Source organism: Corticium candelabrum, chromosome 12 (genome assembly GCF_963422355.1).
Source record: "Corticium candelabrum chromosome 12, ooCorCand1.1, whole genome shotgun sequence".
NCBI lineage: Eukaryota > Metazoa > Porifera > Homoscleromorpha > Homosclerophorida > Plakinidae > Corticium > Corticium candelabrum.
This window is the reverse complement of record NC_085096.1, coordinates 792,496-820,000: the sequence shown is the minus strand read 5'-3', so window position 1 is coordinate 820,000 and position 27,505 is coordinate 792,496. Positions and strand designations below refer to the sequence as shown.

At 42.5% G+C, this 27,505-nt stretch overlaps 5 protein-coding genes across 5 annotated transcripts in view; 4 read left to right on the top strand and 1 right to left on the bottom strand.

The window, feature by feature from the left end:
- The window catches only part of LOC134188274 (uncharacterized), a 2,148-nt gene extending 1,181 nt beyond the window's left edge, over positions 1 to 967 (top strand). The window contains exons 2-5 of the mRNA XM_062656470.1: positions 1 to 258; positions 543 to 607; positions 678 to 761; positions 842 to 967. The exon at positions 1 to 258 is cut by the window's left edge and continues 354 nt beyond it. Coding sequence (XP_062512454.1) covers positions 1 to 258; positions 543 to 607; positions 678 to 761; positions 842 to 967 — 533 coding nt within the window. The remainder of the gene's footprint in view (positions 259 to 542; positions 608 to 677; positions 762 to 841) is intronic.
- LOC134188273 (serine/threonine-protein phosphatase 6 regulatory ankyrin repeat subunit B-like) lies at positions 840 to 3,643 on the top strand. The gene is made up of 6 exons (XM_062656469.1): positions 840 to 937; positions 1,019 to 1,102; positions 1,180 to 1,245; positions 1,304 to 2,594; positions 2,762 to 3,061; positions 3,123 to 3,643. Exons 2-6 carry the CDS (start codon positions 1,064 to 1,066, stop codon positions 3,641 to 3,643), a joined length of 2,217 nt encoding a protein of 738 aa, XP_062512453.1. The 5' UTR covers positions 840 to 937; positions 1,019 to 1,063.
- LOC134188271 (uncharacterized) lies at positions 3,569 to 7,151 on the top strand. Its single transcript, XM_062656468.1, has 5 exons — positions 3,569 to 5,433; positions 5,493 to 5,544; positions 5,611 to 5,931; positions 6,585 to 6,908; positions 6,971 to 7,151. Exons 1-4 carry the CDS (start codon positions 3,682 to 3,684, stop codon positions 6,902 to 6,904), a joined length of 2,445 nt encoding a protein of 814 aa, XP_062512452.1. The 5' UTR covers positions 3,569 to 3,681; the 3' UTR covers positions 6,905 to 6,908; positions 6,971 to 7,151.
- A 698-nt stretch (positions 7,152 to 7,849) lies between these two features.
- LOC134188099 (uncharacterized) lies at positions 7,850 to 8,782 on the bottom strand. The gene has a single exon (XM_062656290.1). The coding sequence runs from the start codon at positions 8,741 to 8,743 to the stop codon at positions 7,964 to 7,966; it is 780 nt and encodes a 259-aa protein (XP_062512274.1). The 5' UTR covers positions 8,744 to 8,782; the 3' UTR covers positions 7,850 to 7,963.
- A 3,989-nt stretch (positions 8,783 to 12,771) lies between these two features.
- LOC134188270 (uncharacterized) lies at positions 12,772 to 26,962 on the top strand. Its single transcript, XM_062656467.1, has 8 exons — positions 12,772 to 12,833; positions 12,912 to 13,078; positions 20,976 to 21,464; positions 21,657 to 22,715; positions 22,778 to 25,422; positions 25,484 to 25,538; positions 25,606 to 25,926; positions 26,059 to 26,962. The coding sequence occupies exons 1-8, from the start codon at positions 12,772 to 12,774 to the stop codon at positions 26,376 to 26,378; spliced, it is 5,118 nt and encodes a 1,705-aa protein (XP_062512451.1). The 3' UTR covers positions 26,379 to 26,962.
- Positions 26,963 to 27,505: the final 543 nt, after the last annotated feature.

Sequence of the window (27,505 nt, the reverse complement as noted above, 5' to 3'; positions counted from 1 at the left end):
AAATTGTGCCTAAAGAGAGTTGTCTGCTGGTCATTCGACTGCCAGGGTTGGCAATGGTGCACCTCATGATTGCTTTCTTTAGCCTCCAAAGGAGACCAGCATTTCTTCAACAGCTCACTGCAGCTTTGCCGGAGTCAGCCTTTGAGGTCAGATTTGGGTTTGCCTCACTCCCATATCGCTGGGCTGTATTGCCATCACGGCATCGAAAACAAAATTTTGGATACAACACTCATCAAGTCAGTAGATGTCAGCAATCAGGTAATTTTTGTGAAGTTAATTAATATATTAAAATTATGGAAATTGGAAACATGATTCCTGGTAGTCTGACATTTGGGCAAAACCTGAATGGGTAATTGGTATTGTTTGCTAAGACTCTTAAATTTGTTTCAGCTAACTGTTCTCAATACAGCTAGATTCTTACTAGATAATTTGTACAAGAAATTAATTAAACAAATTTAACATCAAAAGCAAATGTCTTTGGACTAACAGATGTCAGCCAGTCAGCTTAGTTAAGTGATGTCGTTTTGTAATTGTTGGTCTAGGAAGTGGGGTGAGAATGTTCGAGATTCATCAAAAGACTTTGTCATCACTGTCAAGAATTGAATCAGTATTCTTGTTCTATGTTTGTTGTAACTTGCTCTTGAACTAATTGTGTTGTATCTGTACTGTCCTTGTAGGAATCTAACAACATGGAGAAACACATCCACGGCATGTCTGATGTTGTTGATGATTTGGATGATTCTCTACAGCATGATAAACAGGTGATCAAGAGTATATACTGTCACTTTAGACAGTCACTTTCTCTGTGATTGTTACTTTATGCGGGTAAATAAATTTTTAGACTAGTCGTAATCTAGATGGCAAACTTCAGGACACAAAGAAGTTGAACAAGTCAATAACATTTGATGAACTTATGAAAAGCAACATTGAGGCTGCAGTAAGTGTTACATGTGACAGTAATTTCTAGACAGTTAATTAATTAATTAATTAAAGACTGTATTTTTGTGCTTAAACACAGCTGATGAATTGAGATGGTTCTTCAGTCACTGCTTGCTGTGCAAGAATGGAAATGAGAAAGTTGACTGTTGCAAAGGGTGTATATGTAAGTACTAATACCTTATTTGGCTGCAACAGTCTTATCAAATATTTGCGTGTTATATATACTCGGATGTTTGTCAGGACTTGCTTGATGTACGTGAACAGTTTCAAGAGACTATACAATTGCATTTGCCACTAATACTACAAGTAACATTTTAGCTGTAACTTGTTGAGTTGATTTACATGGAATATTTCTAATGTTTAGGTTGTCAAGTTAACTCTAAACAGTCAAATATTCATAGGAGGACTGCAAACTAGGATAGCTAATCTCAAGTCTTTGAATAAAATAGGTCTAAACAACGAGATAGAACGGAATGTCACTAGAGCTGCTAGCAAGAAAGACTGGGATGAGGTTCAACGACTGGTTGAACAAGGAGAGAATGTGAATGATGTGGATGAAGAGTGGAAAAGTACAGCTTTACACTTTGCTTCTGAGTATGGAAATGCAGATATTTGTTTGCTGTTGTTGTCACGAGGCGCGAACGTCAGTCAGACAGACAAGGATGGAAATACACCGCTTCATCTCGCTGCTGCTTGTTATCATGTCGATATCTGTCAACTGTTAGTTGATCACAAAGCCGATGTTACTTCTGTCAACAATAAAGGTCAAACTCCTCTACATACAGCTGTTCTTGAGTGGCATAAGTCTCCCACTCTGTGTTGTCCACTGATAACAAATGAGAGTGTGAATGTAGCAGATCATCATGGTAACTGCGCTTTACACATAGCAGCTAGAAATGGTGACATTCAGACTGTCCAGCTGTTAGTGGATTGCAGAGCAGATGTAAATGCATTGAATGAAGATGGACAAACACCACTACATACAGCAGCTGGTGGAGACAAAGACTGTCCTGAATTGTGTTCTATTTTACTAAAACATAATGCCAAGATTGATGCAGTGGATAAAGATGGAAACCAACCACTGCACTTGGCATGTGAGGCTGCTTTAACATCAACAGTTCGACATCTGTTGGATTGCAATGCTGATGTGTTTGCTACAAATAATTCTCATCAAACTGCTCTTCATAAGGCAGCTTGTAGCAAGAGAGATTGCCCTGAAGTTTGTGTGATGCTCATAGCAAAGGGAGCTCAAGTGAATGCTACAGTTGGCAATGAAGACACATCTCTACAGGTTGCATTTCAGAAAGGAAATATGCACACAGTTGATGTGTTAGTTGAAAATGATGCTGATTGCAATGTAGTGAATGTGTGTGGTGAGACATTACTGCACTTGGCTTGTAAGAGTCGTGTTGAATGTGTTGAGTTGTGTGATAAGTTGATATCACATGGAGTGAACCCTCATATAGCTGACAGAGAAGGAAACTTACCTTTACATGTTGCTTTGAAGAACAGACTTGCTAAGACATTTGGCTGTTTGCTTCAAAAGTCAGGTATAAAAGCCATATTAGATGACTTACAGAAGGTGACTATTGATAAAGAAGATCTTGTGGCCATTTTCAGTAGTGCTCATGAAGCTAACGACATTAATACTTGTGGTCATATTATTAAATTTAGTGCTAAGTTAGACCCTTCAAATAGATTATCTCTGAGAGCACTAAACTGTCATACAACAATAGGATACTTACTCATTCAGAGAGCAGTGAAAGATAGGATATTACATTTTGTCAGCATTTGATTGATCATGGAGCATCTGTAAATGCAGATGTACCTCACAGCTATCAAGATCATACTTCTAAGGACCCTCCTTTACATCTAGCAGTAAAGCTGGGAGATACAGATTTATGTCGTTTGCTGATAGAACACGGTGCTACTATTGACCCCGAGATGAGAGGCAGCATAGGACCATTGCATTTAGCTGTTGTTAATGAGCAGACAGATGTAGCAAGACTTCTTCTGTCTCATGGCGCTGAGTTGAGTAAAGTTGAAATTAGTGGAGAATCTGCTTTGAAGAGATCAGAAAAACGAGGAAATCTCGAAATGGCATCAATCATTCAGGCTATCGGTGAGTGAATGAAACATGTCATTTGCTTTCTATTTGAGTATTGAATTTGTTTTATTTATAGAAACATTTCCAGAAGAGATTGTGTCTCAAGGAGAGACAGCATTGCGTGTCTATCTGTCAAGTTGTGATGAGGGATCAGCAGTGGATGTGTTTTTACGTGTTGATGTTGTTGGTCGTGATGGTGCTGGTAAGACGAGCTTAACGAAATCTCTCACTCTGCAGAAGTTCGATCGTGATGAGCCGAGCACAAGAGGAGTGGTGTTTGATCCAAAGTGTCAGATTATTGTGAAGGAAGCATGTGACTGGACCAACCCTCTCACAAATGCTGACTACACAGAAATATATGAGAAGAATGTTGTGATCAATATGGCAGATACACTCGACACACCACAAGTGAAAGATCAATATTTCAAGTCAAAAGAAAGTGAACAGCCAATCAAGAAAATCAAGCCAAGAAAATCATCAAAGCAGGAGTTACATGAGCAAGCTGCTCCTGTTGGCATGCAGCTTTCACTGCCTCGTGTACCACTTAATGGTTTTCTCAGGAGTTGCCCATTACTTCTCAAAAACCAACAACTTTAGCAGTTCCACCACCATCTTTAGGAATAAATGCAACACAAATGACATCGATATTGCCTGGCAGTATTGATGCTCCTTCAACTGAGAATACAACTACTTTACCTCAACACATTCAAGAAAGGGTTTCTAAGAGTTTGAGAGACCGAAAGTCTCGTCAAAAGGCTAAGAAAGAAATCATGATTACTGTGTTGGACTATGCTGGTCAGAATGTGTTCTATGTCACACATCATTTGATCATGTCAAAAGCTGATTTTATGTACATCGTGTTTAATGCTTCTCTACCAATGGACGGCAAGACTCCATGTCAGTTTCGCTCAGAAGATGGACAAATTATCGACATTCCTTTGTTTGATAACGAAACAAACTTTGATCGATTGGAAGAGTGGGTATCAGGTGCTCATATCATGGAAGGTGATCAGTCACGTCGTTTCATGATATTAGAGAAAGTAGAAATCAGATCACCTGCCATGTTTCTAGTAGGAACGCATGCTGATGAGCTAAAGGAGCAACCAGGGATGATGGAGAAACTGGAGGGCACAGTGCTGGCAGAGCATATCATATGGGCATCTAAAGATGTAATGTGTTTCTATGTGGATAACACAGTGACAGATCCAGACAGTGGAGTCGTAGATCCACAGGTGAAATTACTTCGTCAGAAGACAGAGGATGTGGCTCACAAGGTGGCCCAATATCACAGATTGCCCATCAGATGGCTCAAGTATGAGCAGAAGGTACGAGAAGTGAAAGTCTCCTCTCCAACAAAGAAGATGACAACTGTTGATGAATTACTGCAGCTTGCCATGAATGCTGCTGGAATCAAAAGTCGAGAGGAGCTGTTGGTGTTGCTGCAGTATTTGAGTAGTCGTGCAGTGTTGATGTATCATCCCATGGCATTGAAGTGTGGAGATGATCAAGAAGCCGTGTTGGATGTGGAATGGTTTGTATCACAGCTGCAGAAAGTGATCACGATATACATGGAAGGTGATGTTCCTCCCATGTTATGGGATGATGTAAAATGCAGCAAAGAGAAAGGCATCATGACAATGTCTCTTGTGAGACATCTTTTATCAGATGCCGGTTCTGCTCAACGTCTCATTGTGTTATTAATGGCACACTATGATTTGCTGTGTGAGTATTCTGTTTTGGAAGAGGAGAATCTGAACACAGCAAGTGATTACCAGGATTTTCTCACTCTGGAAGGAGAAGGAGGTGAATCACATTGTGAAGTCAAACGAGACGTGTTTGAGAGTAAAGCTTGCTTCATTCCTTGTCTTCTGGAGCATGCAGTTGGTCTTGAATCAGATAGGATGAATGATGAGCTGAAGTCATTGCCCCTCATCTTCTCATCTGCTTCCATCCGCATTCTTCAGCCATTATTCTACAGAGTACTGACTCTTCTCTGTAAACGTTTTCGTCGCTTGGCAGTTATTTATCGCAATGTGGGCTACTTCCACATCTATCCTGGTCATCGACTGGAGTTTGCTCTTAACAGATACAACTTTCAAATGACTGTGTTGTCACATTCAGCACTCAATGCCAAGGTGTGTGTTGCTGTTCGTGAGTGGATGGTGGATGTTGTCAACGAGGCGAAACAGCAAGGAATGGCAGGTCTGAAGTTGCATCTGGGATTTATGTATGAAGCATCGATTTCAGAATCACAAAGTTGTACAGTTGAGTTCATCTCTTTGGATGGATATCAACAATCTTGTTTTGAGCTCTACAGCAGTGTGACAAAAGATGAAATTCAACCTCCTGACAGACTTTCCCTTTGGTATCCACAACTCGAATGCTCTGTAAGAAGGTTTTGTATAATAACTTTCTTGTATATCTAATTTTCTGTTTTTGTTCATAGCAATCTGAAATAATGTCAACAGCTTGTGCTTCTCGAATATCACATGATACTGGTATGTTCAGTTTACATGTACATTGTCTTATAAAGTTCTTGTAGTAATGAATGTCTCACATTGTAGTAAGCTATGATACACCAGTGGAGTCTCTCATTGATGAACCAACTGCAAATTGCTTGCTAGAAGTGTCCAAACTTCTAGATGAAGATGATGATTTAGGAGACGACTGGAGGAGGTTATGGTCTGAACTGTTAAACAGACCTCTTAATGAAGACGTGGTGAGGAAGAGAAGTGAGGGTCCAACTCTTTTTCTGCTAAAGCGATGGTGCAGCATGAAACCTCCCAGTGAAGCTACAATAGGACGGCTGATGAAGGCTCTCAATGCAATATACAGAAATAATGTTGCTCGTGTACTACAAAGACACATAGATATACCACAGCAAGGTATCAGTCCAATAGCACACACACACACACACACACACACACACACACACACACACACACACACACACACACACACACACACACACACACACACACACACACACACACACACACACACACACACACACACACACACCACACACACCACACACACACACACACACACACACACACACACACACACACACACACACATTGTAATTAATATTGTACTATGAATTTGTTTGTAGATGTGACACCCGAGGAGTTAAATCATCTTGCTGACATGATAGAAGGATGTTAGCAACAGTTTGCTTCAGTTCTTGCACCCAACCTGTTTAAAGTCACAGGAAAAATTGCTGCCATAAAACAAGACTATCCTACTTCTGCACTCCAAGCTAAAGCTATGTTGAAAATTTGGTGTGACCAACTTGGTGCTAAAGCCCAGCGACACTTACTTATTGGTGCATTAATTCAACGAGGACTAAGATCTCAGGCGGAGGCTGTGTTTGGAGTAGGAGTTGTGAAGGAGATCTTGAAAGGTACAAGAACACACACACACACACACACACACACACACACACACACACACACACACACACACACACACACACACACACACACACACACACACACACATTGTAATTAATATTGTACTATGAATTTGTTTGTAGATGTGACACCCGAGGAGTTAAATCATCTTGTTGACAAGATAGAAGGATGTTGGCAAGAGTTTGCTTCAGTTCTTGCACCCAACCTGTTTGAAGTTACAGGAAAAATTGCTGCCATAAAACAAGATTATCCTACTTCTGCACTTCAAGCTAAAGCGATGTTGGAAATTTGGCATAACCAACTTGGTGCTAAACCCCAGCGACATTTACTTATTGGTGCATTAATTCAACGAGGACTAAGATCTCAGGCAGATGCTGTGTTTGGAGTAGAAGTTGTGAAGGAGATGTTGAAAGGTACAAGAACAAGTGGCAGGACAGACTGATGAGGTATAGTGCCATGATATTGAAATGTGTGTGAACTTTGTAACAACAAACTGATTGTTACTCAGACTAGACAAGAGCATCTGCATACATTCAGTGACGAGACAACATAGGATCTGTTGTTCATAGCTTGACATATGACGGGCTTCATTCAAGTCTTGATACCAAGAATTCAAGTCTTGAACAGCAAGATTCTATAGCTCTAATGAATTTAGATAAAAAACGACTGTTGTATGTGTCAATATTATAAACTGTAGTATAGTGTACATATGTGGTGATGAACGTATGGTAAATGCAAGTAGGAATATTGCAGTTAATGTTTGAGTGGCACATGTATTGCCAATCAGTATGTATAATACAACAGAATGCAGTTTAGAATACTGTCCATCTACTGACAATGAAGTAGCAGGCCATCTGTACATGTTGGGTTTACATGGAGGTCTCGGATGACCACACAGGATGTACATACCAATACACCAATACAACATCAGCCGTTGGGTCACATTCTGCAGTGCTTCTGCTGGACAATCGCAGGATTGCCATCTTCTACATGCCATCCTGAGATGCAGTAGAAATATTGATTTTTAGGAGAGAAGTGAGAGAAGTTACAATAACAATGTGCAAGTACAGCCATGCATGCAGACATCATGACATGTGGATATAAGAAAACAATGATTTAATTAAATAGTTGTTCCAAAAAGCCAGTAAATAGACACCTGGACAAACAAGTGACAGACAAATTGACAAAGAGATAGGCAGGCACATAGACAAGGAGATAAAAGGATGGACAGATAAACACACACCCACACCCACACACACACACACCCACACACACACACACACACACACACACACACACACGGACAGACAGACACACACACGGACAGACAGAGACACACACGGACAGACAGACAGACAGAAACACACATGAACAGACAGAAAGACAGACAGACAGACAGACAGACAGACAGACAGATTTGTTTTATTGTCATCAAACGTCACTACTTACATCACTTGCTGCAGTACTAAAAGTTCTACTCTCCTACTGTTCTTCGTTTTAATTAATGAATAGAACTATGAATGGCTTTGTCCATCTCTAGCTTGTCTTGTCCATCCAAACAATTCAATGAAAGCCTAGATAGCTTTCTTAAAACAACTCTACTGTTACATTTCTGAATAATCACAGAAAATCTTCTTCTCCAATAGCTTCTAAACGCTGCTTCATTTTTCCTTCCCAGCATGTCTTTGGACTTCTTTGCAAGCTCATTTAAAAATTCCTCTGCTTTGGGTCCCCAACGACCGAAGTGTTCGAACACCAGAGGAGTAACAAAAGGCTTAGAACCATCTGGTAATGATTCTTTGCGATACTTTACTTCCTTCCTTGCCTCTCGTTTTGTTGCTGCATATCCACATGTCGTGGACGCTCCCTTGATGGTATCTTTGCTCCAGGGATGAGCCATAGCAACATCTATCTCTTTTGTTGTTCCTGAGTCTACGTCGTAAAATGTGATGTCTGGTCTATCTTCAGTGTGGATGTATCTGTGTCTTGGCTCAATCTGGTGGCATATGAGCAAATCGCTGAGACACTCGCTCCATCCAGAAACTAGGGTGTTGTGCGTCCAGACAGGACCTCCCCCATACTTACATGTAATCAAGTGATATCCTTCTCTGTCCAGCTCTGCTCCACACTCACATTTTACAAGGAGCTGACTGAATGGCAGACAGACACCCAACCTCAGACAAGACGCTAGACGAAATTCATTCTGCTTTAGTGCGTGCTTGTCTGAAGTGGGGACTGTTTCAAGCCATCCTCCCGCCCCTCGTCCTTGCAAGGATCTCATTCTTCCCGCGTCCTTTTCCTCAACTATTCTATTGGTAAATGTTGCTGCTTCCATGCAGGAAATGTCCGTTGATAAACGATGTTGTAGTTTCCTGGGGTTCTTGATCATCTCCTCTAGAGTGTGATATATAACTTCTTCTTCATCGTCCAAGTTTGACTTGGGAGGAAGATTAGACACTGCTTGATACAAGGTTGACCTTATGGTAGAGGAATCATTCTTAGGGCTGCTTTGATAGAGATTTTCTAAGTCTCGACACATTGATGGAAATCTGTTGGGGAGTTCTTTAAGTGAGTGTGCCCATGCTGCCAAAAATGCAGCAGGAGCTGTACCTCGAATTGACGTGAGCCCGAATCCACCGAATTTAATTTTCAGGGATGCTTGTTTCCACTTGGTGTCGTCCAACCGATCCAATCCTATGATGTCAGTGAAAGTCTTTCTGGTAAGGAGGTCATGGATACCCGCAGCTTCTGATACATCCCTGGGAGATACAGTCCTGGCAAGATGATTCATTTTTGGGACGTGGCAATGTCTGAGTAACAGAAGACTGCACTGAGGATCATCAAGATCTTTTAGCTTAGAGCAAAGTGAACTGCCATCCTGTGCTACCCTTGTACAACTTGATTGGATGTAACTAGGTGCGCCTATAGGCGTCCCCAACACATGGACTCCTACTCTTGTAATAGGAACTGTTGTAGCGAAGTGCTCTGGCGCATCTGGGTAATACAGCTTGCATTTCTCGTCTCGTATAGTCAGGCCAACATCTTTGAGGGAGCCTTTTACATCATCAAAGACTGAGATGGAAGATTCAGGCAAACCAACAACATATACGTCATCCAAATACGCCAGCATAGTTGTATCTTGATGACGGTCTTGAACTGAGGCAATGATTGGTTGTAAAGCAATTGAGAACAGGACTGGACCGAGAGGGTCACCCTGGTGAACTCCTTCCTCTGATTGTAGTTTCACTATATCTTTCCCCTTGACATAAATCAAGGTACTCGGACTGTCATACATTTGCCTCACGTGATGGTATATTTCAGGAAACACTTTCATGACCTGACTTAGAATACTGTCTCTCGATACTGAATTGAAGGCATTTTTGACATCAGTACAGAGAACAGACAAGCCTGGGTTATTCTCCATAAGGAATGAAAGGTGATGAACTACAAGCTCAGCCCCACCAGGTGTTGCAATTCCATGTTGAATTGGCTTGAAGTAAGAAGCAAAAGAACTATTCATCTGGCTACAAATAGACAGACAGACAGACAGACAGACACACACACACACACACACACACACACACACACACACACACACACACACACACACACACACACACACACACACGTATGTATCTGATGGAATATCAACTGCAACGAGAGGTGCTCTAAAGCGCTGCAGACTAAATGCATCACTGAAGTATCACGTGACCATACACTACATTACAAACAGTAGGCGACGTCTAGCTAGAGAAGCCGCACAAACAACAAGAGGCCTAGAGAAGCTGCACAAAGAACGAGACTTTTACATTCTTGTGAGCTGGAAAATCAGTGGTGAGCTGCTTGTTGGGTCGCCATTTGTAACCTAGGCTTCCCACCAACAAACAGAACAATGATCACGCCCGTTACTTCATCACGTAAGGCGAAGATTGCCAGCCGGCCTAGCGTCGAGGCTCTCCAACTTGTAACATTTGGCTTGTTCCATCATTTGGAAACAACTATATTTGTAACATGCATTTAGAAACAACGCCTAGCTAATCTAGCTGCATTTGTAACGTTCCCACATCTAATTTTGTTTTGGCTCTGGTACCTATGCCACGCCTAAAACCGGCCATAGTTACGACCTCAAAAGCTGCACAAACAATCACCTGCACAAAGAACCGACGAGCGAAGGTTGTAATAAATAGAAGCGAGGTCCTACGGGACGTTGACTGACGGACTGCGTAGCTACCCGTTGTACACGGTAGCAGCCAGTCACGTGACTTACCTCAAGCTCGACCTGTGACAATTTCAATAATGCTTCTTATTTATTACCCACATCATACCATTCTGTCATACCATTTTGTCATAGCGCGACTAATTTACCTTCAAGGTGCATACCGGGCCGAGGGTTTGCACTTCAAGTGCTTCTTCATTAGTATAGTTCACTAGGCTCCACCTAGCCTACAAAACGTATTGTTTGATAGTGGACAACAACGCAAACAAACAATCATCAATACCCATCTGAGAGACCGAGTGCAAATAAGTGATTTTACATCAGATACAATTAATTAATTAATTGTTTCTCGAACTACATATATTCACTTATTTTCTCTTCTGTTCTGAAAGTCATCACCGATCTTTGATCGTGCGCAACCAATTTCAGAGACGTATATGGCCCTCCAGACTTTGAAGCAGAATTCCTCAATACCACGGCTTAAGTAGAGAAAGCGCTTGTTCTTGAGTATTTTTATCCTTGTTCTTTTAATATTCGAAGAGAAACGTTCAGCGCACCGTCTGGCGTGTGAAACAGAGGATGAACCTATTTGTACATCCGGGATTGTAACCTTCTACCAATCAGCGACAAAAGAAAGTGAGCAGACCGGATGTAAAAATAGGAACGTCCTCTGTAGCACACGCCAGACGGCGCGCTGAACGTTTCTCCTCGGATATTAAAAGAACAAGGATAAACAAATACTCAAGCACAAGCGCGTTCTCTAGGTACGCCGTGGTATTGAGGAATTCTGCTTCAAAGTCTGGCGGAAAAACAGCTCTACCGACACCATTTTACTTTACAGAGGAACCACTGACGGCAAGAAGGCAGATCTTCATAATATCTTCGCATTCACATTTGGCATTCTCGATATATCCGTAGCAGTCATTCGTAAACGCATTGATTCGTTCGCAGTGGGCGGAGCTTAATCGACTAGGAAGCACGGAGCAGGCGCGTGGGCGTTGCACATCACAGAAACATCGCTCGTTCTCGTATACAAAAGCAAAGATAACGGAGTAACTTATACCGATCGATTTGTCTTGGTAAGATCTACTCATACAAGTTAAGTTCATTTTTGTTGGACTTCCCCTTTAAAAGTAAAAATGTAATAACAGTTTCATTGAAATCAACCAAACTGATTATGAAAGTCAACCGGAAGTGGAAATTAACCAGCACGTGTTGCTACAAATCATGCCAATAGAGACTTGCGTGGCAAGTTCAAAGACCTCACAACATGGTAAATTTCTACCTCCCATTGTGCAAACAACTCCTCCATTTCTGCATCTGTATAGTCCCGGATGTGTTTCTTTTTCTTCTTCTTTGCAGATTCTGCTGAGTTGATGTCACCTCCGCTTACGTAGTGAATCACAACCAGAGCGGTGACAAACAACAGCAACACATACTTCGGCCGTCAAAATGTATTAGTTATCCGGGAGTTGTAGATTAGCCATCTGATATGGTTACGTGCGTTCGGTCGTAGTACGAGCAGACGATAAGCGCAAATTGACTGAAATTTTTAAACATCGTGTTGCTAAATGTTTTTCTAAACTTTAACGCAATGAGATAGAACAAAATTTTGCTAGAACTGCGAACTTGTGCGAAGAAGAAAATTACGTCATATTTTTTGTCACGTGAGAAAGTCGTGTCGTTGTGTGATTGGTCGTTGTTGTTTCGTAGGGTGGAGTCTGCAGAGTTTTGTGAGATTGTGTAAAGGCCTGTCCACACTGGCAACTGGATCGCGATCCAACCGCAACGCTATCCACACTTGCAACTCGATCGCGATCCGATCGCGATCCGTCCGATCCACATCGCGAGGTGGTTTCGATCACGATCCGATCGCGATCGGTTGAATCCAATTAAGAAATAGTGGGCGTTACCTTCACGTACGCTACGCGTGTAGTTGGAACATCTAGCACTCCTCACTCGTCTTTGTTCTCGCTCACCTTACGTCGCTGTATCAACGCTTTCCACAAGCAAAGAAGCCACACGTACACATCGGTCATCAGTCACGTGATATCGAAATGAGGCGGAGGTATCGTTTTCAAAGTACAGTGTGGATGCTCGCTATCCCGATCGGATCGCGATCAGCAGGATCGCGATTCGATCGCGATCCATTCTGGTCTAGTGTGGACAGAGAAATGAGATGTTCGAGAGATAGGGATGAATAATTGATTGTGTTGTGTGATCGTGTTGTTAGTGAACGTTCTGGTAAACTTCTACATGGATTTGAAGATCAGGAGATGGAAAGAATTGTAGTTAGAGCTATGAGGAAGAATGTCTGGCGTATGAATGTCTGGCGTATGAATGTCTGGCGTATGAATGTCTGGGATAACGTTCGAGGACAGGGTATGGCTGTACAAGGAGGTAATGTGAATTGTTTGGATCGAATCTTAGCCCTTCTATTCCCCGTTGTACAGGGACTATTTGGTCGCGTGGACTATTTGGTCGCGAGCAATTATCTCGCTCCTATTTGGTTCTCGAAACCGTTTAGCTAGGGTTTTTGGTTTTGGCCACCTGCAGGGACTATTTGGTTTCGCATTTATTGCGCCTCGAATCGGCACTCTCCAACTCTTACAGCTGTACGAGACGGACTCGAACGACGTGACGATGGCCATGATAATTTTCACGCGTCTCCCAGACGTCTCGATGAGCCGAAATCGAGTGCGACCTGCTTCTTCTTCGTTTGTATTTGGCTTCATATGAATACCGAAGTCATCATGACATTGTCTATCGCAATTTCGCGTGTATGACGTTTCGTTTTGAGGCAAATCTCGGCTTGTCTGGTAGCGGACGTGTCGAAAGTAGGCGGAGTAAGGATCTCTTGTGGGTTACAAGGTAAACAAACATTTGTGTGTTGTTGCACTAATTTTTTTAGCTAGGACGACTACAGTTGTAGATATAACACAACGTTTGCAAAGTGGAAAGTCGCTTACAGCGGACTAGAACGTTTGTATATTACACTAAATTCGCTAAAGTACAATATTCGTATAGCCTCGAAACTTCAGTTAGTTAGACTATTCCCTCACACTCTAAAAAAACTACATTACCCTGCAACGCCAAGTTTGGTTGGGCGCGTATACTTTCAGGAACGCTTTTCCCAGGATACTGATAACGCCACAAAGTGAGAAACATGAGAAGTGGTACAAAAGTTTTAATGGAATATTATCACCGATCTATATAATTCAAAGCAAAAACCTAATTATTACAAATAAGAAACAATCTTGAATACATTACCAAGGCACACAAAGAACAACCAAACAACAGAGATAGACAAAGAGACCGAGGAACAGCCAAAATTAAGCATTGATTCAGAAATAATATTGGACAACAATAGCACGGTACACAAAAACAAGCAAACGACAGACAGACAGACAGACAGACAGATAAGCAGACAGATTATTGTATTCTTTGATACAAACTATTACATGATCTAGTCCCAAGACGGTAACAAAGCTAGAATTTCTAAATCAATTAACATAATGTTTCAGGCATATAAGAAGTCCTCTACTTTACACTGTTGATGAGTCAATTTAACTTAGACACTTTTCCACTTATTACTCTTGCATTGCATCTCTGCATGTATACACACTCCTATATAGAGAACGTCACGTGATACAGTCCCGTTGCTAACCTCGCATGGTCGGACCACCAAAAGCAAGGGGAGGCGTAGTGTCGAGGCTACAGTCTAGGTATGCACTCAGTTCCGTTGTAACGACAGTGGTATGGTATTTACTGACATAGAAATTGATATCAGCAAACATTGACTATCAACAGTGTTAAGGCCTGTCCACACTGGCAACTGGATCGCGATCCGATCGCGATCCAACCGCAACGCTGTCCACACTTGCAACTCGATCGCGATCGGATCGCGATCCATCCGATCCACATCGCGAGGTGGATTCGATCGCGATCGGTTGAATCCAATTAGAAATAGTGGGCGTTACCTTCACGTACGCTACGCGTGTAGTCGGAACATCCAGCACTCCTCACTCGTCTTTGTTCTCGCTCACCTTACGTCGCTGTATCAACGCTTTCTACAAGCAAAGAAACCACACATACACATCGGTCATCAGTCACGTGATAGCGAAATGAGGCGGAGGTATCGTTTTCAAAGTGCAGTGTGGACGCTCGCTATCGCGATCCATTCTGGTCTAGTGTGGACAGGCCTTTAGATGCAGTACAGTGTAGTAAAGGACTGATGGTAGTATGGGACGTGTGAATAGTTGACTGCAGGTGACATTCAACTCCTGAAGGTGTTTCTTGATTGTCAGGTACATAGTCCCTAGCTACAATACAAAAGGATGGGGCGACGGAAGTTCACGAAGCATTTTCTCCGCCGTTTGGTCACTTCCATGAATCGTTCTTAGACTCATCTGTTGTCGGACACGGAAACGATTTTTTAAGGTAGGTTCTATAATGAAGAAACGTGGTCATGGGGAGGAGAAATTTGAGATTTGTGTACACACACACACACCAAAAGCTCGATGGAGATCCCTATAGGACCACGCCCATTTCTGTCGTGCGACCCAGATTAGAAGCCTCGCTACGGTCAGCAATAATTGCCTTTACTCCGCCTCCGTTTGGTACTGTGATTAGAAGCCTCGCTACGGGTCAGCAATAATTGCCTTTACTCCGCCTCCGTTTGGTACTGTACCCGGGTGTTAGTCTCGCGTAACCAGACCCCCGCTGCGTCATTCTTCATAGCGAAATGGGGTCTAGTGAACAGGCTTTGATGTCGCTGTGTGCCGCGTAGCCAGAAATGGGCTATCTAAAGACCGGATTTGGTTTCTTAAATGCTTCACTGAAGACCAGACTGGTATGCAAGCAGTGCAATTTTATCTCATTAGCTTCTCTTGTTTCGTTGAGAACAACACGAAGACTACAGCTAGAGTCGTTACTGTTTGTGAAATCTGCATGTCTGCAGCAACAATTAAATGCGGCTGCTGGAACGTTGACGTCGACAGGCTCGACGTCGTACGTCTAGCGTTGTGTGCTTGTGTCACAACGGCCACTGAATGCGAACGCACTGAATGGATGAGAACGTACTGGATGCTGTTTGCTGTTTTGACGTCTAAAGCGACCGCGGACAGTCCAGAGAGAGCGATATCTGGTACTGGCCATGGGATTGAAACAAGATGGGTTGTCTTTCTGTGTTTGGGTAATCATCTCACGTGTTTTATGCATTGCTCTATATCGAGTACGTTCGCATTCAGTCTCCGTTGTGACACAAGCGCACAAACGCTAAGTACGACGTCGATCATGACAAATTACGTAGGAGATGAAAGCCTAGAGCCTTACGACGTCAACGTTCCCGCGGCCGCGTTTAATTAATTAATTGTTGCTGCAGACATGCAGATTTCACAAACAGCAACTACTCTAGCTGTAGTCTTCGAGTTGTTCTTTGCGAAACAAGAGAAGCTAATGAGATAGGATTGCACTGCTTGCATACCAGTCTGGGTCCGTGACCCTTCCGGCCATTTCAATTTTTAATTTTCAAATTTCAATTTTCAAATTTTAATTTTCATTTTTCGTTGTTCTATTTTCAAGTTTCTATCTTTGATTATATTTGGTTGAGTTGAATGTCAAAAGAATTGAACGCGGAAAGAACGAAAAATGAAACAGCCTTGTGCGAATTACGCAGCAGGGAGTCTGGTGGAACGTGTGCCCTAGTCATAACTCAACGCGGTAGGGAGTTGTTTTTCATTCCAACACGTGGTGCTGATTGGAAGGGGAGGAGTGAATCTTCTTCGACTTGTGCCCTAGGACGATCTCTTGCAATTTCCGCTCTAACGAGAAGGGAATCTCCCTCTCCCCAAAAAATAATCAATCTCAGGTGCGATCAGCCATTGCTGATGTGCACAGTACATATGCATGGTATATGAATTTATCTATTACCACATATAGCAACAATCTAGCTAGATCTGAAACTCAACAAATTTAGTAACTATACTAGAGTCGTTCAAACTCAACTAGGCTTAATTAATTAACTACCAGCATGTTATGCAGTATTTTAGAAACAAAGATGTGCGGTTTGTTGTTCTACACACGCGCACCTACGTGCAATTCAATCAATTCGCTCAATCGATCACCTCGGGAAAATCTTGAGCTTCTGTCCTTGCTGATGGCTTTCCTGTCACTGCAGATCTAGATTTGCGTAAGCCGGACAACTGGCCAAGTACCTCGAGTAGAAACGACAGCGAAGGTTCTTCAGTGCCAAATATGCCACCTCTTTACAGGACCTCCCGCAAACATCACAACCTGCTGTCGGCAGTGGCTTGGGTGTCAGCAGTGCATAGAGCGGTGGCAAGTCACAAGTGGCCGACTTTGCCCTCTCTGCAATACAACAAGGGATGACGGTCCACTCTGCCTAACTCTCCGTAGCTTGGACGAATTGACAGAGCTGGGCAAGTAAGTAAGTGATCTAGTGTCTAGTAGCGACGGTGACGGCGCAGAGTCAACCGAGTCTGAGCTACCCGAGGTACTTGGCCAGTCGTCCGGCTTACGCAGGTCTAGATCTGCAGTGACAGGAAAGCCATCAGCAAGGACACAAGCTCAAGATTCTCCCGAGGTGATCGATTGAGCGAATTGCTTGAATTGCACGTAGACTCGCGTGTGTAGAACAGCAAACCGCGCGTCTTTGTTTCTAGTTGCTGTGTGTACTGCATAAAATGCATGGTAGTTAATTAATTAAGCCTAGTTGAGTTTGAACGACTCTAATTAGTATAGTTACTAAATTTGTTCAATTTTAGATTTAGCTAGATTGTTGCTATATGTGGTAATAGATAAATTCATGTACCATGCATATGTACTGTGCTCATCAGGAATGGCTGATCGCACCTGAGATTGATATTTTTTGGGGAGAGGGAGATTCCCTTCTCTTTAGAGTGGAAATTGCAAGATATCGTCCTAGGGCGGAAGTCGAAGAAGATTCACTCCGCCCTTCCAATCAGCAGGACGCGTTGGACCAGACCCCATTTCCAGACCCCATTTCGGTCGGAAGGATGACGCGGCGGAAGGGGGTCTGGCACGCTAGACTACCCGGGTGTCTGTTTGCCGTCTTTCCAAAATGGCGCCCTGCTTTCGCTCAGCAAACTATAGTTCAAAAGAATTGCTAATAAATTCTCTTTCGAATGAGCCTACTTTGAGCCGTCTATGTGATCGCAATTGCCAGATATCGCATGTTTTGATGACGTCACACTATGGCTATATCTGACCACGTGACTATAGCCATGCTTCGGTAGCCAATCAAAATATTTTTAGCCATTAGACACACCCTTTGGGCGTGCCTATGCATACGGGCCAAATTTTAGCGGCGCATGCGGCTTCGTCACAATTTTTCCGACACATTCCACGCACTCTGGCTCTACTTTGTTCTTCGCTGTGATTTTTTCCAAGACTTTGGAGGCAAAAACAATGTATTCAAACGTTTCTTACGTGTTTTTCGCTTCGTTTGAGGCCCATGCGACGGAGAACGAGTGAGATATTCCGTTTGTGAAGGTGATGACGCGCGACCCTGTAGGCATATCATTTGGATATCTAAACGTTTGGTTTTTTGCGGTATCTTTTCAGTAAGAGTTTCAGTAACTGTTTTAATGGTTTGGCCGTTAGCCGTTGGGGAGAATTTGAGTCATGCCCATAGTAACGGCACGTTCTCTGTTGCTATGGCTATGTACTGTATGTTTTGGTTAGAGAATGCAGTCTAGAACAATCATTACCCGAGGCCCTGATTTCCGGGTGGAGGGTATAGCAGTCGTTCGACGACCGGATGACCCGATGACCCGGCGACGGTATATATAGTTGGTTAGCGGAGATGCAAATGAAAGCTATTCCGACCAATAGACGAGAAGTGGTGTCATTACTGACCAATAGACGAACGTGATGTCATCATGAGGCTCCATCTGTCTTTGTTTGGTAGCTGCTAACGAGAATTCGGCCATCGGGCGTCCGTCCTGTACATGGTGTTTAGTCCTTTGCTTAGGGGTTTAGCACATACATTTGTACGTGTATGTTTCCCCAACAACAACCAGGACGAGGTGTGTAGCTGTACCTGACTTGTAACAGTTTGCTTGTTCCACAGTGTTTCTGCATAGTGGTTCTGCAGTCTGCCAGCTTGAATTTTGGGTGTGCGTGGCTGAGCGGCCGTGGTGTTGTTGCAACGATCACTAGTGTCGTCTTCAACAGAAATTTGGCGTTTGACGGGAATTTGCGAAGGAGAACGTGCATTGTCCATGACAGCGTCTGTTTGTCGGACAAAGCGGCTCAGCCGACCTTTAAGTACGCTAGTGCGTCTCTATTCATTTCTGTTTTACGGTATCCAAAGTCAGAGCGAACAGACGCTTAGCTAATCTACATGTGCACGTGCATGTTTTCCCACATTGATGTTTTGTTTTGGCTCTGGGGTCACCTCATTACAACAGTAGGCGACGTCTAGCTAGATAAGCGGCACAAGGAACGAGACGTTTACATTCTTGTGAGCTGGAAAATCGGTAGTGAGCTGCTTGTTTGGTCTCCATTTGTAACCTAGGTTTCCCACCAACAAACAGAACAATGATCACTCCCGTTACTTCACCACGTAAGGCGAAGATTGCCAGCCGGCCTAGCGTCGCCATTTGGCTTGTTCCATCATTTGGAAACAAGTACATTTGTAACATGCATTTAGAAACAACGCCTAGCTAGTCTAGCTGCATTTGTAATGTTCCCACATCTAATTTTGGCTCTGGTACCTATGCCACACCTAAAACCGCCATATTTACGACCTCAAAAGCTGCACAAACAATCACCTGCACAAAGAACCGACGAGCAAAGGTTGTAAAAAATAGGACTGCGTAGCTACCCGTTGTACACGTAGCAGCCAGTCACGTGACTTACCTCAAGCTTGACCTGTGACCATTTCAATAATGCTTCTTATTTATTACCCACATCATACCATTCTGTCATACGATTTTGTCATAGCGACTAATTTACCTTCAAGGTGCATATCGGCGGAGGGTTTGCACTTCCGAGTGCTTCTTCATTCAAACCGTTTTATAAATTCTATGTTTATTAGCTCTGCAGACGACGATGCGACGCACCAGAAAGCAGATCTTCTCCATGATGAAGACAGCGGCGACTCAATAAAGATAGTGCGTTTGACGTTACAATCAAGTGATATCCCGGAAGTCGCCATCTTAGGGGGCAAGCGTATTAGCATGGCTAGAGTTGCTGTGTTTTTGGCTGCCACAATCGTAGAAGTGAGAGCGGGAACATACGTTTTTATTCTATACTGGCTATACTAACCAGTCAGGGACTTGAAACGCGTCATCTGAGCAACAGACGACGGGCAGCGTAGATCTCCAGCCTAGACAGAAAGGACTAGAAGCCGCCCCAGCATTCGCGTGTCTGCTCTGAGTACTTTCTGTCTGGTAGAGCTGTCATTTCTAGTATGTTCTATAATAAAAGAGTAATCTATGCTACTCTGAACAATTCTAGGAAAGCCATTCTTTGTGTATGATTCAACTAACCCTGACTGGGTACCATCTGCAAGGATGGGTTATGTTGCTACGAGCAATTCCAGTAGAGAGAGATTTGTTCGTCTCAAGAGGTCTAGTACACCTAACAGCATGCAATCCCAGACAACATCATGTCACTCCAATTCACATCGGGAATGACTTCTGGCTTCTCCGTTGTATCAGTTTTTAGGCCCGCAGTTACAACTTTCTTCTTGTATTGCTTCTGCGGTTTGATGGAAAGGCTATTAGACTTCTGTTCCGTAGTTTCTATTCTAAGAATTAGCTGTATGGCACTCGACAACCAGACTATGAAATCACGTCAAACTTGCGAATTCACCGCTAAAATTTGCTTTAAATCTTTTGCAATTAGTGTACTATCGCCGTACTATCTAACACACAGTCGAACTTCCTTGAAATGTAGTACAAGCCGCCGTCCCAAAGAGAGATACCGGAAGCTTGCCCCCTAAAATGACGGCAAATAGGGGTACTACAGGGAACACCTACTCCCCCCCGCACTATCTCTATTAGTGTAGCGTAGACAGGAAGTTGACATGAATGTATCGAAACAATTATCAATAGCTACGAGACTTGTATTATTTGAAAGCTCAATTAACAGGCTTTTCAATGGTGTATGTATTGTAATTTTCGCATGGATAAGGTGGCTACACTTGCAAATAGTACAGGTAATCAACTGTAGTTACTTGTGCGCGCTAGGTAATTAGTTTTATTAGTACATTCTTGTAAACAGGTGATAGCGTTAGTGTCATGTGTAGGCACCACAGATATCAGAAATGTCGCTGAAGCTGCGAGCAAGGGAAACTGGCGGAAGGTTATACATCTGGTGCAACAAGGAGAGAACGTGAATTGTGTGGATCGAATCTTCAGTTATACAGCCCTACATCATGCTATCGAGTATGGAAATTCAGATATGTGTTTGTTCTTGCTGTCACAAGGCAGGAACATGTCACGGGACATCATGTTACAGTACTTCATATTACCGGACTTCATGCCACTACGCGACAAAAAACGCCAAAGCCTGAACATCAATCAGAAAGACATGTATGGAAATACGCCGCTTCATCTCGCTGCTTATCGTCATCATGTCTATATCTGTCGACTGTTAGTTTCTTACAGAGCTGATGTTACTTCTGTTAACAATAAAGGTCAAACTCCTCTTCACACAGCTGTTGCTAGCAATTGCCCTACATTTGGGCTGCATCCACTCATAACAAACCAGAGTGTGAATGTGGCAGATCACCATGGTAACCGCTCTTTACACATAGCAGCTAGATATGGTGACATTCAGACTGTCCAGCTGTTAGTGGATTGTGGAGCAGATGTAAATGCATTGAATGAAGATGAACAAACACCACTACATACAGCAGCTACTGGAGAGAAAGACTGTCCTGAATTGTGTTCTATTTTACTAAAACGTAATGCCAAGATTGATGCAGTGGATAAAGATGGAAACCAATCACTACACCTGGCATGTGAGGCTGCTTTAACGTCAATAGTTCAACGTCTGTTGGGTTGCAATGCTGATGTGCTTGCTACAAATAATTCTCATCAAACTGCTCTTCATAAGGCAGCTTGTAGCAAGAGAGATTGCCCTAAGGTTTGTGTGATGCTCATAGCAAAGGGAGCTCTAGTCAATGCGACAGATGGCAATGGAGACACATCTCTACATGTTGCATTTCAGAAAGGAAATATGAACACAGTTGATGTGTTAGTTGAAAATGATTGCAATGTAGTGAATGTGTATGGTGAGACATTACTGCACTTGGCTTGTAAGAGTCCTGTTGAATGTGTTGAGTTGTGTGATAAGTTGATATCACATGGAGTGAACCCTCATATAGCTGACAGAGAAGGAAACTTACCTTTACATGTTGCTTTGAAGAACAGACTTGCTAAGACATTTGGCTGTTTGCTTCAAAAGTCAGGTGAAGCCATATTAGATGACTTACAGAAGGCGACTATTGATAAAGAAGATCTTGAGGCCATTTTCAGTAGTGCTCATAAAGCCAATGACATTAATGCTTGTCGTCATATTATTAAATTTAGTGCCAAGTTAGACTCTTCAAATAGATTATCTCTGAGAGCACTAAACTGTCATACAACAATAGGATACTCACTCATTCAGAGAGCAGTGAGAGAGCAGGATATTACTTTTTGTCAGCATTTGATTGATCATGGAGCATCTGTAAATGCAGATGTACCTCACAGCAATCGAGATCATATTTTTAATGACCCTCCTCCTTTACATTTAGCAGTAAAGCTGGGAGATACAGATTTATGTCGTTTATTGATAGAACACGGTGCTACTATTGAGCCCAAGATGAGAGGCAGAATAGGTCCATTGCATTTAGCTGTTGTTAATGAGCAGAAAGATGTAGCAAGACTTCTTCTGTCTCATGGCGCTGATTTGAGTAAAGTTGAAATTAGTGGAGAATCTGCTTTGAAGAGATTAGAAACACGAGGAAATGTCAAAATGGCATCAATCATTCAGGCTACTGGTGAGTGAATGAAAGGTGTCATTTGCTCTCTATTTGAGTATTGAAATTTGTTCTATTTATAGAAACATTTCCTGAAGAGATTGTGTCTCAAGGAGAGACAGCATTGCGTATCTATGTGTCAAGTTGTGATGAGGGATCAGCAGTGGATGTGTTTTTACGTGTTGATGTTGTTGGTCGTGATGGTGCCGGTAAGACGAGCTTAACAAAATCTCTCACTCTGCAGAAGTTCAATCTTGATGAGCCGAGCACAAGAGGAGTGGTGTTTGATCCAAAGTGTCAGATTATTGTGAAGGAAGCATGTGACTGGACCAACCCTCTCACAAGTGCTGACTACACAGAAATATATGAGAAGAATGTTGTGATCAATATGGCAGATACACTTGACACACCACAAGTGAAAGATCAATATTTCAAGTCAAAAGAAAGTGAACAGCCAAAGAGATGGAAATGCAGACGTGTTGCAAGCAAATCATCAAAGCAGAAGTCACATGAGCAAGCTGCTCCTGTTGGCATGGAACTTTCACTGCCTCGTGTACCACTTAATGGTTTTTCTCAGGAGTTGCCCATTACTTCTAAAAAACCAACAACTTCAGCACTTCCACCACCATCTGTTGCATCAGATTTGTTGGTGTCATCACAAACGTCGTCAAATTTGTTGCCAGTTGATGACTCTAGATATTTGTCTGACATCCCAGTCACAAATGCAAAAGCATCAGGTGGTACAGGCTTGCTTGTTGCTACAGCATGTCCCGTGTTAGATCAGATTGAATCAGATTTTAGAAATGTTGACAATATAGTTGTCGAAAGAGACAGCAAATCTATGGCAGGAAGATATTCGTTTGATTTACACAGCAGTCAGGAAAGTAAAGCAATAGACCAGCAGACTAGCATTCCAACTGCAAATTTCCAATCGGCAGGAATAAATGCAACACAAGTGACATCGATATTACCTGGCAGTGTTGACGCTTCTTCTACTGAGAATACAACTACTCTACCTCAACACATTCAAGAAAGGGTTTCTAAGATTTTGAGAGACCGAAAGTCTCATCAAAAGGCTAAGAAAGAAATCATGATTACTGTGTTGGACTATGCTGGTCAGAATGTGTTCTATGTCACACATCATTTGATCATGTCTAAAGCTGGTTTTATGTACATCGTGTTTAATGCTTCTCTACCAATGGATGGCAAGACTCCATGTCAGTTTCGCTCAGAAGATGGAAAAATTATCCACATTCCTTTGTTTGATAACGAAACAAACTTTGATCGATTGGAAGAGTGGGTATCAGGTGTTCATATCATGGAAGGCGATCAGTCACGTCGTATCATGATATTTGAGAAAGTAGGAATCAGATCACCTGCCATGTTTCTAGTAGGAACGCATGTTGATGAGCTAAAGGAGCAACCAGGGATGATGGAGAAACAGGACGCATTCATAAGGAAGAAACTGGAGGGCACAGTGCTGGCAGAGCATATCATATGGGCATCTAAAGATGTAATGTGTTTCTATGTGGATAACACAGTGACAGATCCAGACAGTGGAGTCGTAGATCCACAGGTGAAATTACTTCGTCAGAAGACAGAGGATGTGGCTCACAAGGTGGCCCAACATCACAGATTGCCCATCAGATGGCTCAAGTATGAGCAGAAGGTACGAGAAGTGAAAGTCTCTTATCCAACAAAGAAGACGACAACTGTTGATGAATTACTGCAGCTTGCCATGAATGCTGCTGGAATCAAAAGTCGAGAGGAGCTGTTGGTGTTGCTGCAGTATTTGAGTAGTCGTGCAGTGTTGATGTATCATCCCATGGCATTGAAGAGTGGAGATGATGAAGAAGTCGTGTTAGATGTGGAATGGTTTGTATCACAGCTGCAGAAAGTGATCACCATATACATGGAAGGTGATGTTCCTCCCATGTTATGGAATGATGTAAAACGCAGCAAAGAGAAAGGCATCATGACAATGTCTCTTGTGAGACATCTTTTATCAGATGCCGGTTCTGCTCAACGTCTCATTGTGTCACTGATGAGGCACTATGATTTGCTGTGTGAGTATTCTGTTTTGGAAGAGGAGAATCTGAAGACAGCAAGTGATTACCAGGATTTTCTTAGTCTGGAAGGAGGAGGTGAATCACATTGTGAAGTCAAACGAGACGTGTTTGAGAGTAAGTCTTGCTTCATTCCTTGTCTTTTGGAGCATGCGGCTGGTCTTGAGTCATGCAAGATGAATGATGAGCTGAAGTCATTGCCCCTCATCTTGTCATCTGCTCCCATTCGCATTCCTCAGCCATTATTCTACAGAGTACTGACTCTTCTCTGTAAACGGTTTCGCCGCTTGGCAGTTATTTATCGCAATGTGGGCTACTTCCACATCTATCCTGGTCATCGACTGGAGTTTGCTCTCAATAGATACAACTTTCAAATGACTGTGTTGTCAGAGACACACGCTCCTCTCAATGCCAAGGTGTGTGTTGCTGTTCGTAAGTGGATTGTTGATGTTGTTGACAAGGCAAAACAGCAAGGAATGCCGGGATTGACGTTGCAGTTGGGATTTGAATGTGATGTGCCCACATTGAAGTCATCTAACATTGAGTTCATCTCTCTGGATGGATATCAACAATCTCGTTTTCAGCTCTACAGCAATGTGACAAAACGAGAAGTTCAACCTCCTTCCAGTCTTTCCCTTTGGTATCCACAACTCGAACGCTCTGTAAAAAGCTTTTGTATAATAACTTTCTTGTCTATCTAATTTTCTGTTTTTTTGTTCTTAGCAAACTGAAATAATGTCAACAGCTTGTGCCTCTCGAATATCACAACATGACACCGGTATGTTCAGTTTACATACAGTGTCTTATAAAGTTCTTGTAGTAATGAATGTTTCTTCACATTGTAGTAAGCTATGATACACCAGTGGAGTCTCTCATTGATGAAACAACTGCAAATTGCTTGCTAGAAGTATCTAAACTTCTAGATGAAGATGATGATTTAGGAGACGACTGGAGGAGGTTATGGTCTGAGCTGTTAAACAGACCTCTTAATGAAGACGTGGTGAGCAAGAAGTGTGTGAGCCCCACTCTTTATGTGCTAAAGCGATGGTGCAAGATGGTAATTCCTAACGAAGCTACACTAGGACGACTGATAAAGGCTCTTAGTGCAATATACCGAAATGATGTTGCTCGTGTACTACAAAGACACGTAGATATACCACAGCAAGGTATCAGTCCAATAGCATATATCTATACACACACACACACACACACACACACACACACACACACACACACACACACACACACACACACACACACACATTGTAATTAATATTGTACTATGAATTTGTTTGTAGATGTGACACCTGAGGAGTTAAATCATCTTGTTGACATGATAGAAGGATGTTGGCAACAGTTTGCTTCAGTTCTTGCACCCAACCTGTTTAAAGTCACAGGAAAAATTGCTGCCATAAAACAAGATTATCCTACTTCTGCACTCCAAGCTAAAGCTATGTTGGAAATTTGGTGTGACCAACTTGGTGCTAAATCCCAGCGACACTTACTTATTGGTGCATTAATTCAACAAGGACTAAGATCTCAGGCAGATGCTGTGTTTGGAGTAGAAGTTGTGAAGGAGATCTTGAAAGGTACAAGAACAAGTGGCAAGACAGACTGATGAGGTATAGTGCCATGATATTGAAATGTGTGTGAACTTTGTAACAACAAACTGATTGTTACTCAGACTAGACAAGAGCGTCTGCATACACTCAGTGACGAGACAACATAGGATCTGTTGTTCATAACTTGACATATGACGGGCTTCATTCAAGTCTTGATACCAAGAATGCAAGTCTTGAACAGCAAGATTCTATAGCTCTAATGAATTAAGATAGAAAACGACTGTCGTACGTGTCAATATTATAAACTGTAGTACAGTGTACATATGTGGTGATGAACGTATGGTAAATGCAAGTAGAAATATTGCAGTTAATGTTTGAGTGGCACATGTTGTACTGCCAATCAGTATGTATAATACAACAGAATGCAGTTTAGAATACTGTCCATCTACTGACATATGAAGTAGCAGGCCATCTGTCCATGTTGGGTTTACATGGAGGTCTCGGATGACCACACAGGATGTACATACCAATACACCAATACAACGTCAGCCGTTGGGTCACATTCTGCAGTGCTTCTGCTGGACGATCGCAGGATTGCCATCTTCTACATGCCATCCTGAGATGCAGTAGAAATATTGATTTTTAGGAGAGAAGTGAGAGAAGTTACAACAACAATGTGCAAGTACAGCCATGCATGCAGACATCATGACATGTGGATATAAGAAAACAATGATTTAATTAAATAGTTGTTCCAAAAAGCCAGTAAGTAGACACCTGGACAAACAAGTAGACAGACAAATTGACAAACAGATAGACAAGCACATAAACAAGGAGATAAAAGGACGGGCAGATAAACACACACACACACACACACACACACACACACACACACACACACACACACACACACACACACGGACAGACAGAGACACACACGGACAGACAGACACATGCACGCACACATGCACACACACACACACACGCACGCGTATGTACCTGATGGAATATCAACTGCAATGAAGGTGCTTTGATTTAGTTTCGGTAGTACTAGATCAAATGGTGGTCTAACGTTGCCTTTAAAACTGAAACCAAAAAGTGCATCAACAAGGCCACACTGCTTGTCCACATGTGCGGCGGAATCCACTGAGAGTTCATCGTGACTTTGTCCTAGTCTCGCGTAATA